This window comes from Gastrolobium bilobum, unplaced genomic scaffold, assembly GCF_033153095.1.
Source record: "Gastrolobium bilobum isolate Gb01-03AN ecotype WA unplaced genomic scaffold, APGP_CSIRO_Gbil_v1 utg3900, whole genome shotgun sequence".
NCBI lineage: Eukaryota > Viridiplantae > Streptophyta > Magnoliopsida > Fabales > Fabaceae > Gastrolobium > Gastrolobium bilobum.
The window spans coordinates 79561-94386 of NW_026897100.1; the positions used below are offsets into that span (position 1 = coordinate 79561).

The 14826-nt window shown below is 36.1% G+C and overlaps 3 protein-coding genes across 3 annotated transcripts; all 3 read left to right on the top strand.

Moving 5' to 3' along the window:
• Positions 1-3301: 3301 nt before the first annotated feature.
• On the top strand, positions 3302-5255 carry LOC133304147 (uncharacterized). Its single transcript, XM_061504116.1, has 3 exons — positions 3302-3937; positions 4876-4914; positions 5250-5255. Exons 1-3 carry the CDS (start codon positions 3302-3304, stop codon positions 5253-5255), a joined length of 681 nt encoding a protein of 226 aa, XP_061360100.1.
• A 14-nt stretch (positions 5256-5269) lies between these two features.
• Positions 5270-6391, top strand: LOC133304148 (rust resistance kinase Lr10-like). Its single transcript, XM_061504117.1, has one exon. The coding sequence runs from the start codon at positions 5294-5296 to the stop codon at positions 6389-6391; it is 1098 nt and encodes a 365-aa protein (XP_061360101.1). The 5' UTR covers positions 5270-5293.
• Positions 6392-10658: 4267 nt separating this feature from the next.
• On the top strand, positions 10659-14362 carry LOC133304155 (protein phosphatase 2C 51-like). Its single transcript, XM_061504131.1, has 3 exons — positions 10659-11538; positions 12508-12613; positions 13869-14362. Exons 1-3 carry the CDS (start codon positions 10792-10794, stop codon positions 14174-14176), a joined length of 1161 nt encoding a protein of 386 aa, XP_061360115.1. The 5' UTR covers positions 10659-10791; the 3' UTR covers positions 14177-14362.
• Positions 14363-14826: the final 464 nt, after the last annotated feature.

Consider the following 14826-nt stretch of genomic DNA (forward strand, 5'->3'; position numbering starts at 1 on the left):
TCAAAGATTTTGTAAACACATCTGCTAATTGCTCATTAGAGGGTACAAAACTAGTTTTAATTTCACCAGCAAGAATCTTTTCTCGAACAAAGTGACAATCTATTTCTATATGCTTGGTTCTTTCATGAAACACTGGATTTGATAAAATGTGCAGAGCTGCTTGATTATCACAAATAAGAGTTGTATGTCCAGTGTCTCCAATCTTAAGCTCTCTGAGAAGCTGTTTAAGCCAGATGAGCTCGCAAGTAGTAGTCGCCATGGAGCGGTATTCTGCTTCAGCACTTGATCTGGCAACCACGCTTTGTTTCTTACTTTTCCAGGAAATCAAGTTGCCTCCAACAAAGACACAATACCCAGAAGTAGATCTCCTATCAGCTGGACAACCAGCCCAATCAGCATCACAGTACCCAACAACTTTATCATGACCTTTATCTTCATATTCAAGGCATTTTCCTGGAGATGCCTTGATGTACTTAAGAATACGAATGACTGCATTCCAATGTTCTTGACATGGAGAATTGAGAAATTGACTGACAACACTCACTGCAAAGGAAATATCAGGCCGAGTGACTGTGAGGTAGTTCAATTTTCCAACCAATCTTCTATACTGTTCAGGATCTGAAAAGGGCTCCCCCTGATTTGGTAGAAGCTTGATACTTGGATCCATAGGAGTATCAACAGACTTTGAATTCAACAGAGCAGTTTCTTCAAGGATATCCAAAGCATATTTTCTCTGAGATATCACAACACCAGTTTTAGATTGGGCCACCTCGATTCCCAAGAAGTATCGAAGTTTCCCAAGATCCTTAGTCTGAAAATGATGACATAAATGTTGTTTCAATCGAGTGATCCCATGACGATCACTGCCTGTGATGACAATATCATCCACATATACCACCAGATAAATAGATCCAGAAGCAGAATGACGATAAAAGAGAGAATGATCAGCTGCACTCCGAGTCATGCCAAAAAGTTGAACAACACTGCTAAATTTACCAAACCAAGCTCGTGGAGATTGTTTAAGGCCATAGAGAGACTTACGGAGACGACAAACAAGACCTGACTCCCCCTGAGCAACAAATCCAGGAGGTTGCTCCATATAAATTTCTTCCTCAAGATCACCATGAAGAAAAGCATTCTTGATATCCAGTTGGTAGAGAGGCCAATGGCGAATAGCAGCCATGGCAATAAAAAGGCGAACAGTAGACATTTTCGCCACAGGAGAAAAAGTATCAATAAAATCCAAGCCAAAGACTTGAGTGAAACCCTTCGCCACCAAGCGAGCTTTAAGACGATCCACTTGACCATCAGGTCCAACCTTAACAGCATAAATTCATCTGCAACCAACCACAGATTTTCCAGAAGGAAGAGGCACCAGATCCCACGTGCCATTATGATGAAGAGCACTCATTTCATCAATCATAGCTTGTCTCCATCCCGAATGTGAAAGTGCATCACCTGTAGTCTTAGGAACAGATACAGAGGACAAAGAGGAAAGGCAAGCAAAGTATGATGGAGAAAGACGATGGTAACTAATATTGACTGCATACTTGGCCGGAGGGCGAGTATCACGAGTACCCTTACGAAGAGCAATGGGAAGGTCACTATCCGAAGGTGGGACCGAAGCCGTGGGAGGAGATGCAGTTGAATGTGAGTCCACAGAGACATCTGACGAACTATGCTCGATCTCATCAGCAGAAGAGGTGATAGAAGGAGAGTCAGAAACATGGACGGGTAAAGACGGAAGGTAAAGAATGTCACCTGGGAGGGATGACTGTACAGAATCAGTATCCACATGAGTAGTAGAGGATCCAAAAAAGGGAACTGATTCAAAAAAGGAGACATCCGCCGAGATAAAGTATCGACATAAAGTGGGAGAGTAGCAACAGTAACCCTTCTGAGACCGAGGATAACCCAGAAAAACATATTTATGAGACTTGGGAGCTAATTTATCCAAACCTGGACCAAGATGATGAACAAAACACGTAGAACCAAACACATGTGGAGTTAAAGGATATAAAGCTTGATGGAGAAATAAAATAGAGTGAGGTACCTTATGATTGAGAACAGATGATAACATGCGATTAATGAGATAGCATGCAGTAAGTATAGCATCACCCCAGAATGTGTATGGAACATTGCCATCAATTAACAAGGCACGAGTGGTTTCAACCAGATGGCGATTCTTGCGCTCGGCTACACCATTTTGTTGAGGTGTATGAAGGCAAGATGTTTGATGAAGAATGCCATGAGATGAAAAGAATTGTTGAAATTGATGAGATAAGTACTCACATGCATTATCACTACGAAAAGTACGAAGGGTGGGAGTGGATGATGCAACAGGCCCAGCCTACCTGTGCTAAGAAACTCCACAAGAGAAAGTGGGAGACGACGAGGCTCTGATACCATGTTAAATACCGAGAGAGTGAGAGAGAAGAGAGGAACATTTGAAATAATATTCTGTGTGAATTGATCTAATTCAAAGAGTTACAATATATAGAGACTCTAATAGGCTTTAAGTGAAAGGCCCAGACCTAATTACAATCATCATAATAACAGACTAATACAATCAGCATAATTACAAACTAATCAGCATAATTACAGACTAATCATATCTGATCATATCTAATCATATTTAATATATTCTAACAAGATCTAAGTGGCAAAGCGTGCCTGCTTATGTATGAATATGATGAATAAATTATGAACACTTGGACATTAGGAGGCATTTACACCAATAAAAAACTAAGTTCAACTTTTATTAGGACAGATTAACCACTACTCAATCCAATTGTCTCTTGAATAAAACTTTATATAAATCCTTGCCTGCAGCATATTCGCATATTAATGGCATTATGGCAGTGAAGGTCAACAACACCCTCAGGAATCTCTTCTTTGTCTCAACTTTCGGTTTGTATAACATGAAACATAACGAAGATTGCAACGCAAATGTCAAAGTTAAGAAAAGAAAATCTACTAGCCTTTTCACTCTTGGGAAGGGAGAGAGAGAGAAAGAGTAGAAGGCATTTTCAAACTACCAAACCTTTGATACCAGCATATAAGATTCATTCAGATAAAAATTTAACAGATTTGGATCAACCTGATCAAAAAGCCATAGTTCCTTCCCATTTTCCAAATTCTAATTGTATATACTCCCAGTCAGAGTCATGCTTTGTTCTTGGCTTCTAGGCTCTACCCAAGGCCTTCAGGCCTTTCCACTAATCAAAGCTTGTTCCTTAATTAGTTAACCAGACTCCCCAGTGAATCAAAAAGTTCATCTTAGATTTATCTCTCTCTCCTCATGTCTTGGAGAAGGTTTCTCCTTCATCTTCCACTTCTTGTGATCCTCCTATTCCTACCTTGCCTAACAGAAGCATATGACGTACGTGCCCCTTCATCTTGTGGCAATATTCTAAATATCAGCCACCCTTTTTGGCTAGAAAGTGATCCTCAAAACTGTGGAGAACCTGAATATCAACTGCACTGTGTGAACAATCAAACAATACTAAATCTATACAATGGAAAATACATTGTACAGGCCATCAACTACAATAAGTCCACAATAAGGGTCACAGATTCTGGTGTCATAAAAGACGATTGCTCTTCCATTCCTCAATATACTTTAACATATCACAACTTCACCAATATTGGACAACCTTATAGCTTGTTGTCTGGCAGTAACCCAGATGTCATAGCATTTATGAGCTGTACAGCCGAAGTTATTTCTCCTATTTACATGGATACTGCATCTTGTATCAAAGGGTTCAACTCTTCCAATTCTTCTTTAATTTCTTCCACGAAGTACACTTATGCTGTACTAGGTGACTTGACGATATCAGAGTTGAAGGACTCATGCAGCATAATTGTCATGGCTATGACTTCAAATATTGACAGTGGTGACCAGGACCTTTCATATGGGAATATCCACCAGCAACTGGTTTATGGGGTGGAGCTTTCTTGGAGCTGCTACCACAAGCGTAAAACCAATAATATATTTTCTTTGATAAGTAGTCAGTATCTCTTTCCTTCACTTTACTATCTTTTTTTTATTCTTTTTGGAGTTCCCATGTCAAAACCTGTAATATATACTATGTCCCCTTCTTCCCAGGCCAAAATAACAGTTAGTTAAACCAGCATGTCTTGTTCTCTTTGCAGTCATGCATGCCATGTGATGAGATAGATTAAGTCAAAACTGTTTTCATGATTATATTCTAGTATTGATTTAAAAAAATTTCTTTCATTTGTTCCATCCAGTAAAACTAAGTACCGAGCAAAAGCTTTCTGATTGATTTACTAAAATTTCAATGTATAGTAACAAAATACTTTTAGAATTGTATGGAGAAAATTTATTTTTCCTTTAATTGTATGATGAAATATTTTACTCCTTTGGATCCATGCAATCGAAGACTTGGCTAAAGGTGACGTTTCCCTCCTTAGCTAACCAATATACTCATGCATAAAAGATCATAGAAAGATAAGCTGTGAATCCAAGGAAATCATTGCTTTCTCTGATTTAACAAGTAAATCTGATTTCAAAAGACAGTTGTCAGATCAATGATTTGTTGATGAATCACATGCAGAAGATAAAAGAAGTGTTCCTACTTATGAACATGATATCTCATTAAGGCTCAGTTACATATTTGTATATATGTTTTATGGGACAGGATCCGTTTACAAACTTTTTTTGCAATTACACTAATATAGGACCAGTCATACACTGTGTGATTAATGTAGGACCGGTCCTACATAGTGTAGTTTGTAAGAGTTTGTAAACCAAAAAGTTTGTAAATATAACTTGCCCCATGTTTTATTTCCTTTAATAGCATAAAAAATGTTTCTTTGTTTGTTGTACTTATATATTTCCTTTTTTTACAGGTTGTCGCTACATGCTCGTTTCCTTCGTCGTTATCGTTGGTATGTTGCATAAATAATTAACTACTATGTATATGTGGTCTTGGAGGTTATAATTATTTTAAAATATATATATATAAAAAAAAAAAAAACTCTTCATGAAATCCCAACTTGAGATATGGGTGAGAAAAATCTTCTTAACCAACCTTACCAACTACTGCTCTAAACTCACATTTTAGAACTTATAATTATATGATAAAAAAATTAATAATTATAGTTAAATTGTGCAGCTCAAATTCATTGCTAATCCTGATTAAAATAAAAGAGCAACAACTCATGCTTGACACTTTTTGTTTTGAGGGATGTTCTTAACATCAACTTTTACTTTTTCAAAACAGGAGTAATTCTTCTCACAAGAATCATAGTTGGGGTGCTTCTCACTATGTATCTGGGATATAGATGGCGAAGGAGGCATTTATCTGCGTATGACTCAGTTGAAGAGTTCCTTAAAAACAACAACAATCTCATGCCAATAAGATACTCCTACTCAGACCTCAAAAAGATGACTAAAGGGTTTAAGGATAAACTTGGTGAGGGTGGTTATGGCTCTGTTTACAAAGGAAAACTTCGAAATGGACGTCTAGTTGCAGTCAAGATGCTAGGTGGCAGGTCCAAAACTAATGGACAAGAATTCATCAATGAAGTTGCTACCATTGGAACAATCCACCATGTTAACGTTGTGCACCTTTTTGGCTTCTGTGTTGAGAAATCAAAAAGAGCTCTTGTGTATGAGTTCATGCCTAATGGTTCCCTTGACAAGCATATTTTCTCTAGAGAAGGAAAGATCCCTTTGAGTTGGGAGAAAACTTTTGAGATTGCACTTGGTGTGGCTCGTGGTATTGAATATCTTCATCGTGGGTGTGACATGAGGATTTTGCATTTTGACATAAAGCCTCATAATATTCTTCTTGATGTGAACTTCTCTCCAAAGGTTTCAGATTTTGGGCTTGCAAAGTTGTATCCAACTGATTACAGCATTGTGTCCCTAACTGCTGCAAGAGGAACCATGGGTTACATGGCACCAGAGATGTTCTATAAGAACATTGGAGGCATTTCGTACAAAGCAGATGTTTATAGCTTTGGAATGTTGTTAATGGAAATGGCAAGTAGGAGAAAGAATGTGAATGAATTTGTTGACAATCCAAGCCAAGTTTATTTCCCTTCTTGGGTTTATGACCAATTCAGTGAAGGGAAGGAAATAGAAATAGAGAATAGTACTACCGAGGAGGATGAGAAAATATTGAAGAAGATGATAATTGTTGCATTGTGGTGCATACAAATGAAACCTAGTGATCGACCTTCAATGAGCAAAGTGGTTGAGTTGCTTGAAGGAGATGTTGAGTCCTTAGAAATGCCTCCAAAACCATTTCAAACTCCAAAAGGAATGCCAGTAGAAGGTATGGGACAATTCAGAAATCTACCTTGGTTGCCACACGGGGATTCTACTAATTCATTAACCTTTGTTCTGAATCGACATTAAGCTATTTAGTACCAAAGTTGTTGTTTGCATGCTTTGCATATATGTTAATCCATGTTCTTTTTTTTATTAAGTACTTCATTAACGAAAAATGTAGAATATATATATAACTGTAAAGCAGCACTAAATCTAGAAGCAAATGAAAAAAAAAAGTTTTACATGAACAATTATCAGATGCTTCAAATTTATTCCATACAAAGTTTTTAACTTGGCGTATATTTCAATAATCCTTGCAAGCAAATTCATTTTAGAATATCTTCTCTAACACTTTCCGTAGGAGCAGGAGATTCAGCAAAGATGTCATAGTTCATAATTATAGTGGTATGCGTCATGCTTGACCCATTTATTCCATTAAATAAAGAAAATGATAGGCTCACAAATTATCACAACAAATTCTTTAGAGACTCTCGTGTAAATTATTAGATAACATATTAGTCTTATTATAACTTTTCATCTTAATTTAAGTTTGTGAAAACTTTGTGAGAATAAAATGTTTGCAAGTGTCGTTGCTCTTGAATGAACTTGCTAGAGTTAAGGATGTACGTAGTTGAATACAAAAAAATTGTAATATTTGTAATACCTACCGTAGTGCATAGGGGTGTTAACGCGTCCAGCCGAGTCGAGCTTTGGTCTTAAAAGATTAAACATGTGTTTAAATGTGTCAGTCTGACCAAGCTTGTTACTTGTTATTAATATAATTATCGGCTCGTAGCCTGATTTATTTACAAAAAAATAAAAGCTTGGTTTAGTCTGTTTAAAAAAATAAGACAACAAAAGTTTATATAAACAAAATATACAATTAACAGCATTAGTAATTCCATAAATATTTATAAATTCAATATATATTCAAACAACATAATATAGAATAAAATTATTCAAAAAATCTGTTTAACCAATAAAATAGAGTGAAATGGATTGAGAAGAGAGAGGGGCTATTACAAATACTATAAAAAATAAAATAAAAATAAAACTTAATATATTAAACTAGCCTGAAAAGCTCTAAGGCCGAGCTTTTGAATTAAAGCCTAAGTCTTCTTTATTAAATGAGCTTTTATATAAGTCTAAACATGATTCTAATAACTAATTTTAGATATATAAACTCAAAAGAGACCCAAAAACCTTTGAAAGGCGCTGATTCGTTTACTGCGCATTGTGCTTATATGGCTCGTTATAAGCTTTCAACATCACAACACAAAGTCCAAATCCAATTTGTAATAGTGGCGGGCCGAAGCAATTTGGATATGAGCAATTTTAACCTATTACATTCTTTTTTTGTTTTTTTGGGTACAGCTATCAGATTCATTTTAGGCTATGCTTAATTGGGCTTTAGGGGTTGACCTTTGATAATTATAATCTCAACTAAGTGAAGTTAGAAAACTGGTTCACTTGGTAAAATCTTATCTTAATCAAGTACGTTTGGATTCGCAAGCTGGACGCTGGTTGACGGCTTTTCCAAAGAATTTAGGAGGTGGCCCCAAGTCTTTGCTAGTTGAACTGTGGGGATTCCTCATTGCTAGGTGCCCCCAACCCAACTATCAGATTCACCACTCATTTGTAGTTTTATCTTTGTGTCTTGTTGTTTTACTCTTCCTTTTTATACAAAAAACGTTGTGCATTTTAGCTTTTAAAGCATGATTAAATAATATTCCCAACTAATGAACACTAGCGTTTATATTAGGGATACAAGTCTCCAACAAATGAGGAACCTACCATTTAAAAAAAATAAAAAAAATAAAGTTAGCACAACTTTTAATATATCTACAAGAAGAATATATTTTCTCTTGTAACGAGATAAAAACATATCCCTCTTTATATTATATTTGAAAAAAAATTATCCTACACATATATTAGTCATATATTTTTCCACGGTCTCTTTTTAACATACTATTTATAATTAGATAAAATTTAATGTTGTTAATTAATTAAACAAATTAGATACTATCTTTATTAATGAAATTAATATAAATTTTTAACTAATAATATGATATTGTCAGCCAAGCCGGCTTAATAATGTCCCGTTTCCAAAATAAATAAAAAATAATGTCCCGTTTCATGGACCCTAACCCTAACTATCATCCCCTGACTCTACCTCCTTACTTTACCCCATTTCCATGCCCCTTATCATGTTGGACGACCATCACATCACCCATTCTAGCTTAACTCAGAGCTACTCGCTACGAGACACAAAACAATGACCGTTAAATTCCTATTGGGCATGATACGTGCTACCAGCAAGAGGGCACATAGGTGTATTTAGAGCTGGTAAAATAGATTCTGTTCGATGGGTCAATTTATTCATGAGTTAAATAAGGATAAGGCGGGTTGAGTTTTTCAACATATCTCAAGAGTCGGGCAGGATGGACACATTTTTTGATGGGTTGATAATAGACATAGATAAGCCGAGGTGGGTTAGTTTAAAATAAACTCGGACTAGTGGGCTAATCCGTTAAACGGGACGTGATGGACAAAGTTTTTCTGCCCAATTTCAAAAGTGGGGCAGGCTCAATTTTTTGCAGGTTGATAATGAAGTGAAGTGGTAGGGGTGTTCGCGGTTTGGATTGGATCAGTTTTGGAAGCAAAAATCATCTGATCCAATCCCTTCGATTTGATCACGTAATCATCCATTCGGTTTGAATTTTTTTCCAAATCCGATCCGATCCAATCCAATTTTTTTCGGTTTGGATTGGATCGTTTTTCAATTTTTAAAAATTCTAAAATTTTGTTTCATGATTATTGTGCAAATAATATCTTTTATATATAAAAGCATCATTAAATGATAATATAGTTTTTTTTTACAATGAGATGTGAAGCTCTGCACAAATAAAATTTGATTGATTAGATATGACTACGCTTTTCTTGGGTTTAGTTGATGGATTAATAGGGGTTGAGTTTAGAAATTTTTGGACTATGATCGGAGAAAGACTCAAGTAGGTAGAGGGAAAATATATTGGATCGGTTTGGATTGGATCGGTTTTCATCAATCAATCCAAAATCCGATCCAATCCAATTAAAATTTGCAGGTTTTTTCGATTTTTCGTTTTTAAGTTTATTTGGTTTTCGATTTTTCGGTCCGGTCACCGCGATTTGAATCGGTTGGATCGGTTGATTAACACCCCTATGAAGTGGGATGGATTGGGCTATCCACTTTGTCACTTCTAACTATATCGAGAAATTTGAGAGATTAGAAAGATTCTTATAAGGAAAATGCAACAATTATGTTGCATGAAAGATAAAACTACATCCTACTGACCCTTTGAAAAACCGGTCACACTTTTTGTTTTTTTTTTCTTCTTAAAATAGCGGGTTCCATGTAAAAATTGTATCTGCAAGAATCTCAAAATTAACCGAGTAATAGGACGGAAGTAAACCCCTTATTATAAACCAAAAAAAAAAAAAAAATTGTTAGTCACCCGACGACAAGAAATTTAATCACACGTGTCAAATGAAAGAATTTAAGGGAGTCAGTAGTTGCCAGTTACGTATGTCTTTTCGACGGAAACTCGGCGCCCCATCGACATAACATAGCAGCTGGCCCTATCAGATATTTTCGTATACCTTCGCCCTGCAAGTCTCCAACTGTAATTCACCAAATGGAATGTATCAAAAATCAAATAAACAAATAAATAAATAAAAATTCACCATCCATGCTATGTATTGAAATAATGATATAAACAATTGTCCCAAAAAACAATATTACATAAATGACCATTAAAATCAAATGCATAAGATTAAAAAATTAAAATATCGAATAATTAATAATAATATAAAAAATATTCAATATCTTGGCTGACATGATTGGTCAAGAGAATAATAAACAGAGCAGAGAGAAAACGAGGTGCACAACTAGCATGGCTGGCCCAACGAAATATCAGCATTGACAAAGAAAGAGAAAGAGAGAGGTGATGTGTCGTGTGTGTGTGTTTGCGTACTGTATAGTAGTTGAGAAGGGGCAACGGTATCTTGTTTCTAGGGCCCAAAGGTGACACGCAAGCCACCTCCATTCAACACGTGGACTCCAACCTCACGCAACTCAACAAAAGCATAATTTACGGAAAGCAACATCTCTCTCTTTCTCTATTCTTCTTTACTAACTTGACCCCACCGAAACCATATGTTTTACCCAACCGTATCATTTCCCACGACATCGACCCTCCACGTACCCAACTTTTCATCTCAACCGTCCACGTCTCCTTCACAAAAATCCAACTCTCTGGTCTATAAAAATCCACCTGTTACCCGCATGACCCTTCCTTTCAAACCAACGGCTCAGATTCCACGCCTCTCAGATCTCGCAATCTCCCACTTTATATTTCCTCGTTCCGCTCTACGTCCGGCTTTTGCGTTTATTTCTTTTATTATTTTGGTTCGTTTTTTTTTTTTGTTCGTTACATGCAAAAACGACAATGAAGAACTCAAAACGCCACTCGCCGCAGGCCGCAGCTCAGCGACGAGTAGCTTCTGATTCCGTCGAGACCATAACGAGACTCAAGAATGCTCGCCGGAGAAGGCTCGAATTCCGTCGAATGAAGTATACTTGCCAGGCGAGGATCCACGTCGGAAATGGCTCCGCCGGCGGAACTCATCCACCGGAGGCGACAAAGGTCGTCGATTGGGAGAATGAGAAAAGAGAGATTCACGAGTCCGTGGAGATATCGCTGTCGTTGGCGATGTCTTCGCCGTCATCGGAGGAGGAGGATCGGTCATCTGCCCGAAACGACGCGGTGTTATCGTACGGTTCAGTGTCGATGATGGGGAGCAGGAAGGAGATGGAGGATGCGGTGAGCGTGGAGATAGGGTTTGCGGCGAAGGATAGAGCGAAGTGTGACTTCTTCGCGGTTTACGACGGTCACGGCGGAGCTCAGGTGGCGAAGGCGTGCCGGGAGCGGTTGCACCGGATGGTGGCGGAGGAGGTGGAGAGGTGCGGGGTAAGGAGTGGGAATGAGGTGAAATGGGACTGGGAGGGAGTGATGGAAGGGTGTTTTGTTAAAATGGACAGAGAGGTAGCGGATTATGCGGCGGCGAAGACGGTGGGTTCCACGGCGGTTGTGGCCGTTGTGACGATGGAAGAGGTGGTCGTGGCTAATTGCGGTGATTGTCGGGCGGTGATGGGAAGAGGAGGTGAGGCCGTGAACTTGTCTAATGATCATAAGGTATATTTGTTGTATATTCTTAATATTTAATTATTATTTTATTTTATTTTAAATTCTGGTATTACATATTTATAATATTAAAGTTAATTTTTCTTTTCTCTGACAACAGATAAAAAGAATTATAATGTTAATACATAAATTATAATTATATTACATATTTATAATATTAAAATTAATTTTTTTCTTTTGTCCCCGATAACATTTGAGGAGAGATAAAAAAAATTATAATGTTAATACATAAATTATAATTATATATTATTCATATTACATAGTCTTAATTCATTAAAGGGAAAGAAATTTTTTACTATTAAGTAAGTTATATATATGGGTTTTATGTTTATCATATAATATGATATAACATCATTTTTTTACACACGCATTAAACAAGTGAGATTCCCATGTTTTTCTTTATCTTTCATCATTATATTTTTTCTCTCCATCTTTGTGTGTGTTGGAAATAACACTTAAATCATATAACATAACACTAATAAAATCCTATATATATATATATATATATATAATTTGTCAGTATTTTTCTAATTTTTGTTTGCTTATATATTGTTCTATTTTAAAATTAGCTGCTACAACTTCTACGTTAAAAGCTGGCACAGATTAACAAATTTGACATTATTTTAAAATTTTCTATCTATATATGTGATCTGTGAGGCAGCACTCTTCAATTTGATGTTAAACTTTTTTACATAGCTAAAACTGTTGCTGACGAGTGAAAGTCTCGAGTGTAAATGCGTAATGTCCATACACGAATGTAAAGAAAATCATGTCTTTTTTGTCGTATGTTGGAGTCAATATAGTTGATTATTATTTTGAGATTTGAGATCTTTAGTATAATGCGGTGCATCAATGCTTCTATAATAATTAATTAATATGCCTCACTTTTTTTTCTTTTTTCATCCCAAAGCAATTTATTGTAAGATAATGGCGTAATTGTTCATTTCTCTATGTGCACAGCCCGACAGGCCTGATGAGTTGATGCGAATCGAAGAGGCTGGTGGAAGGGTCATAAACTGGAATGGCCATCGCGTTCTGGGTGTTCTTTCCACTTCGCGTTCTATAGGTTAGTTTGAACTTTCAAATCTTCAGAAATATGCAGGTTGCTAATCTTAATTGATCACAGCATTTGTTAATTAAGCCCTTTTAAATGACATTGCTGCTTTGTAATATGCATGTGCTCCCGTTTTGGCGATTAACAGACTGTTTTTCTCTGCTCAGCCCTGAAAAAGCAGAATAATCTCGATACCCTCTGTCATTTTAGAGTAGCAGAGGAACTTTGACAAAACATGAGTATTATTATTGTGGGCACCTCTCACTTTAACATTTGATATTTTACAACTACTGCGTAAAGAATCAATTTAACCCAAAAGTTTAAGTTATATTAGACGATGCTACATTAATAGTTTTATATATTTTAACATGTCCTATCACACAAAAATTTATTGGACTTAAAAGAGTGAATGATGTATCAGCCTAATCTACCTGTGCTAAGGAGCTTCACAATATTTAATTATTTTTATGAATAGAATGTAGGTAGTGAAGATTGAATCCGTAATACCAAGGTTCTGAAATTATGTATATAATTAATTCAACTAAAAAATTTAAGGTGTTGGGTGAGGATATATTAATGATTTAATTAATCAACATGACACGCTGTTAGATCCTCCAATAACGAGTTTGGCTCAGTTGTTGGTATGAACTTGTGCATATCTGAGAAGTGCTTTTTAATTTAAAATTTGTCGGTAAGTCTTGAAGATAGGACCATAAGGTAATAATTTAAATATTCTGGATAATTGGCCCCAATCTTCACATGCTTAATCTACACCCTTACAATTGCTTCTCGTGTGTGGTTATGGTCAAGCACGCGGAACTCTCCACTGTTGAATGGAAAGAATATTACCTTATGGATAAGGTTGATCTCTAAATATAAGAATCCTGATATATTAAGTTGCATGGAGCACTCTAATCCTCACATGCTTAAACAGTCCAACTTGAATATAAAACTTAAATCAATGATTTATTTATTCTTAATGAAACGTAAAAACTGATTTTGCATGTGGTTTTGCGAAACAGATCTAGAAAGGACAAACAGAAATCATCATATTTAGAAAGACTTGACTGTATTTGAATATTGTTTCAAATGAATTCCCATTTCCCAAAGATGCGTTATTCAGCAACCTGTATGCCTGGTTTTTGTGCTAGAAGATAAATAATCTGTTTTTACCATGGTTTCTTCTAGCTATACTTAAATTTCATAAAATCATAACAGTACTGCACCATTTACTATCTATTCTGACTGTGTAATTAATTTGATGCAGGAGATCACTACCTTCGACCGTATGTAATATCGAAACCAGAAGTCACAGTGACCAAGCGAACCAGCAAGGATGAATTTCTTATCCTAGCAAGTGATGGTTTGTGGGATGTAATATCAAGTGAAGCTGCGTGCCAGGTTGTAAGGAAATGCCTCAACGGCCAGATTAGGAGAGTTTGCCACGGGGTTGGGAATCAAACCCGTGCTGCGGAGGCTGCAGCCCTCTTGGCAGAGATAGCATTGGCAAAGGGAAGCAGAGATAACACCAGTGTCATTGTAGTCGAGCTAAGAGGAACAACAACATCTAGTTGAAGCCTTATTCTTCTTCTATGTTTGCAGAGCAGCAGAGGCATGTATTTTATTTTTTCATTTACTACTAATTTTTTCTGATTTCTTTTATTCCGTTGAGGTGGTGCTCGCTTAATACCATGAGAGATTATGTATCATATAATAATTGATACGGGAGTTGTTGAGTCAAAAAATTGAGATTTGAAACCATCTTCTGTAAAACTAACAATGTAGCTTTTTATCTCTCATGGAAGGCACGAAGTCTTGTTTTGAGCATTCTAATTCATATATACTGCTATGCAATTTTATTTTCTTTTTTCTTTTGCTGCTACAAAGAGAAGCTAGTAGCTATTGTTATAATAATTTTATAGCATGTGTTTATATCATTAGATTCACCTTTAAAAATGTTCCGAGTTATGACGTTTTTATCAACATACTTATTCACCAAAAAGAGCTTTGTCCATATATTTTAATGGGGATAAGTTATTCTACCTATTACTTTTTCTGCCTACCTTTGTCTATCACTCTAAATGATAGGTAGAATAACTTATCTCATTTTAATGTTAAAAAAATTGTGTCTTTAGTATTATCTTTTTAGGCTTTTATAGTAAATATAGATAAGTTATTTATATTTATTTTCAAACGATGTGGATTGAAAGATTAAAAAATTATAA

Coding starts and splice junctions, on each gene's coding strand:
- LOC133304147 (XM_061504116.1), top strand. CDS start 3,302: ATGTCTTGGAGAAGGTTTCTCCTTCATCTTCCACTTCTTGTGATCCTC. Junction 3,938..4,875: donor GGAATATCCACCAGCAACTG/GTTTATGGGGTG, acceptor CTTTTTTTACAG/GTTGTCGCTACATGCTCGTT.
- LOC133304148 (XM_061504117.1), top strand. CDS start 5,294: ATGTATCTGGGATATAGATGGCGAAGGAGGCATTTATCTGCGTATGAC.
- LOC133304155 (XM_061504131.1), top strand. CDS start 10,792: ATGAAGAACTCAAAACGCCACTCGCCGCAGGCCGCAGCTCAGCGACGA. Junction 11,539..12,507: donor ACTTGTCTAATGATCATAAG/GTATATTTGTTG, acceptor CTATGTGCACAG/CCCGACAGGCCTGATGAGTT. Junction 12,614..13,868: donor TTCCACTTCGCGTTCTATAG/GTTAGTTTGAAC, acceptor AATTTGATGCAG/GAGATCACTACCTTCGACCG.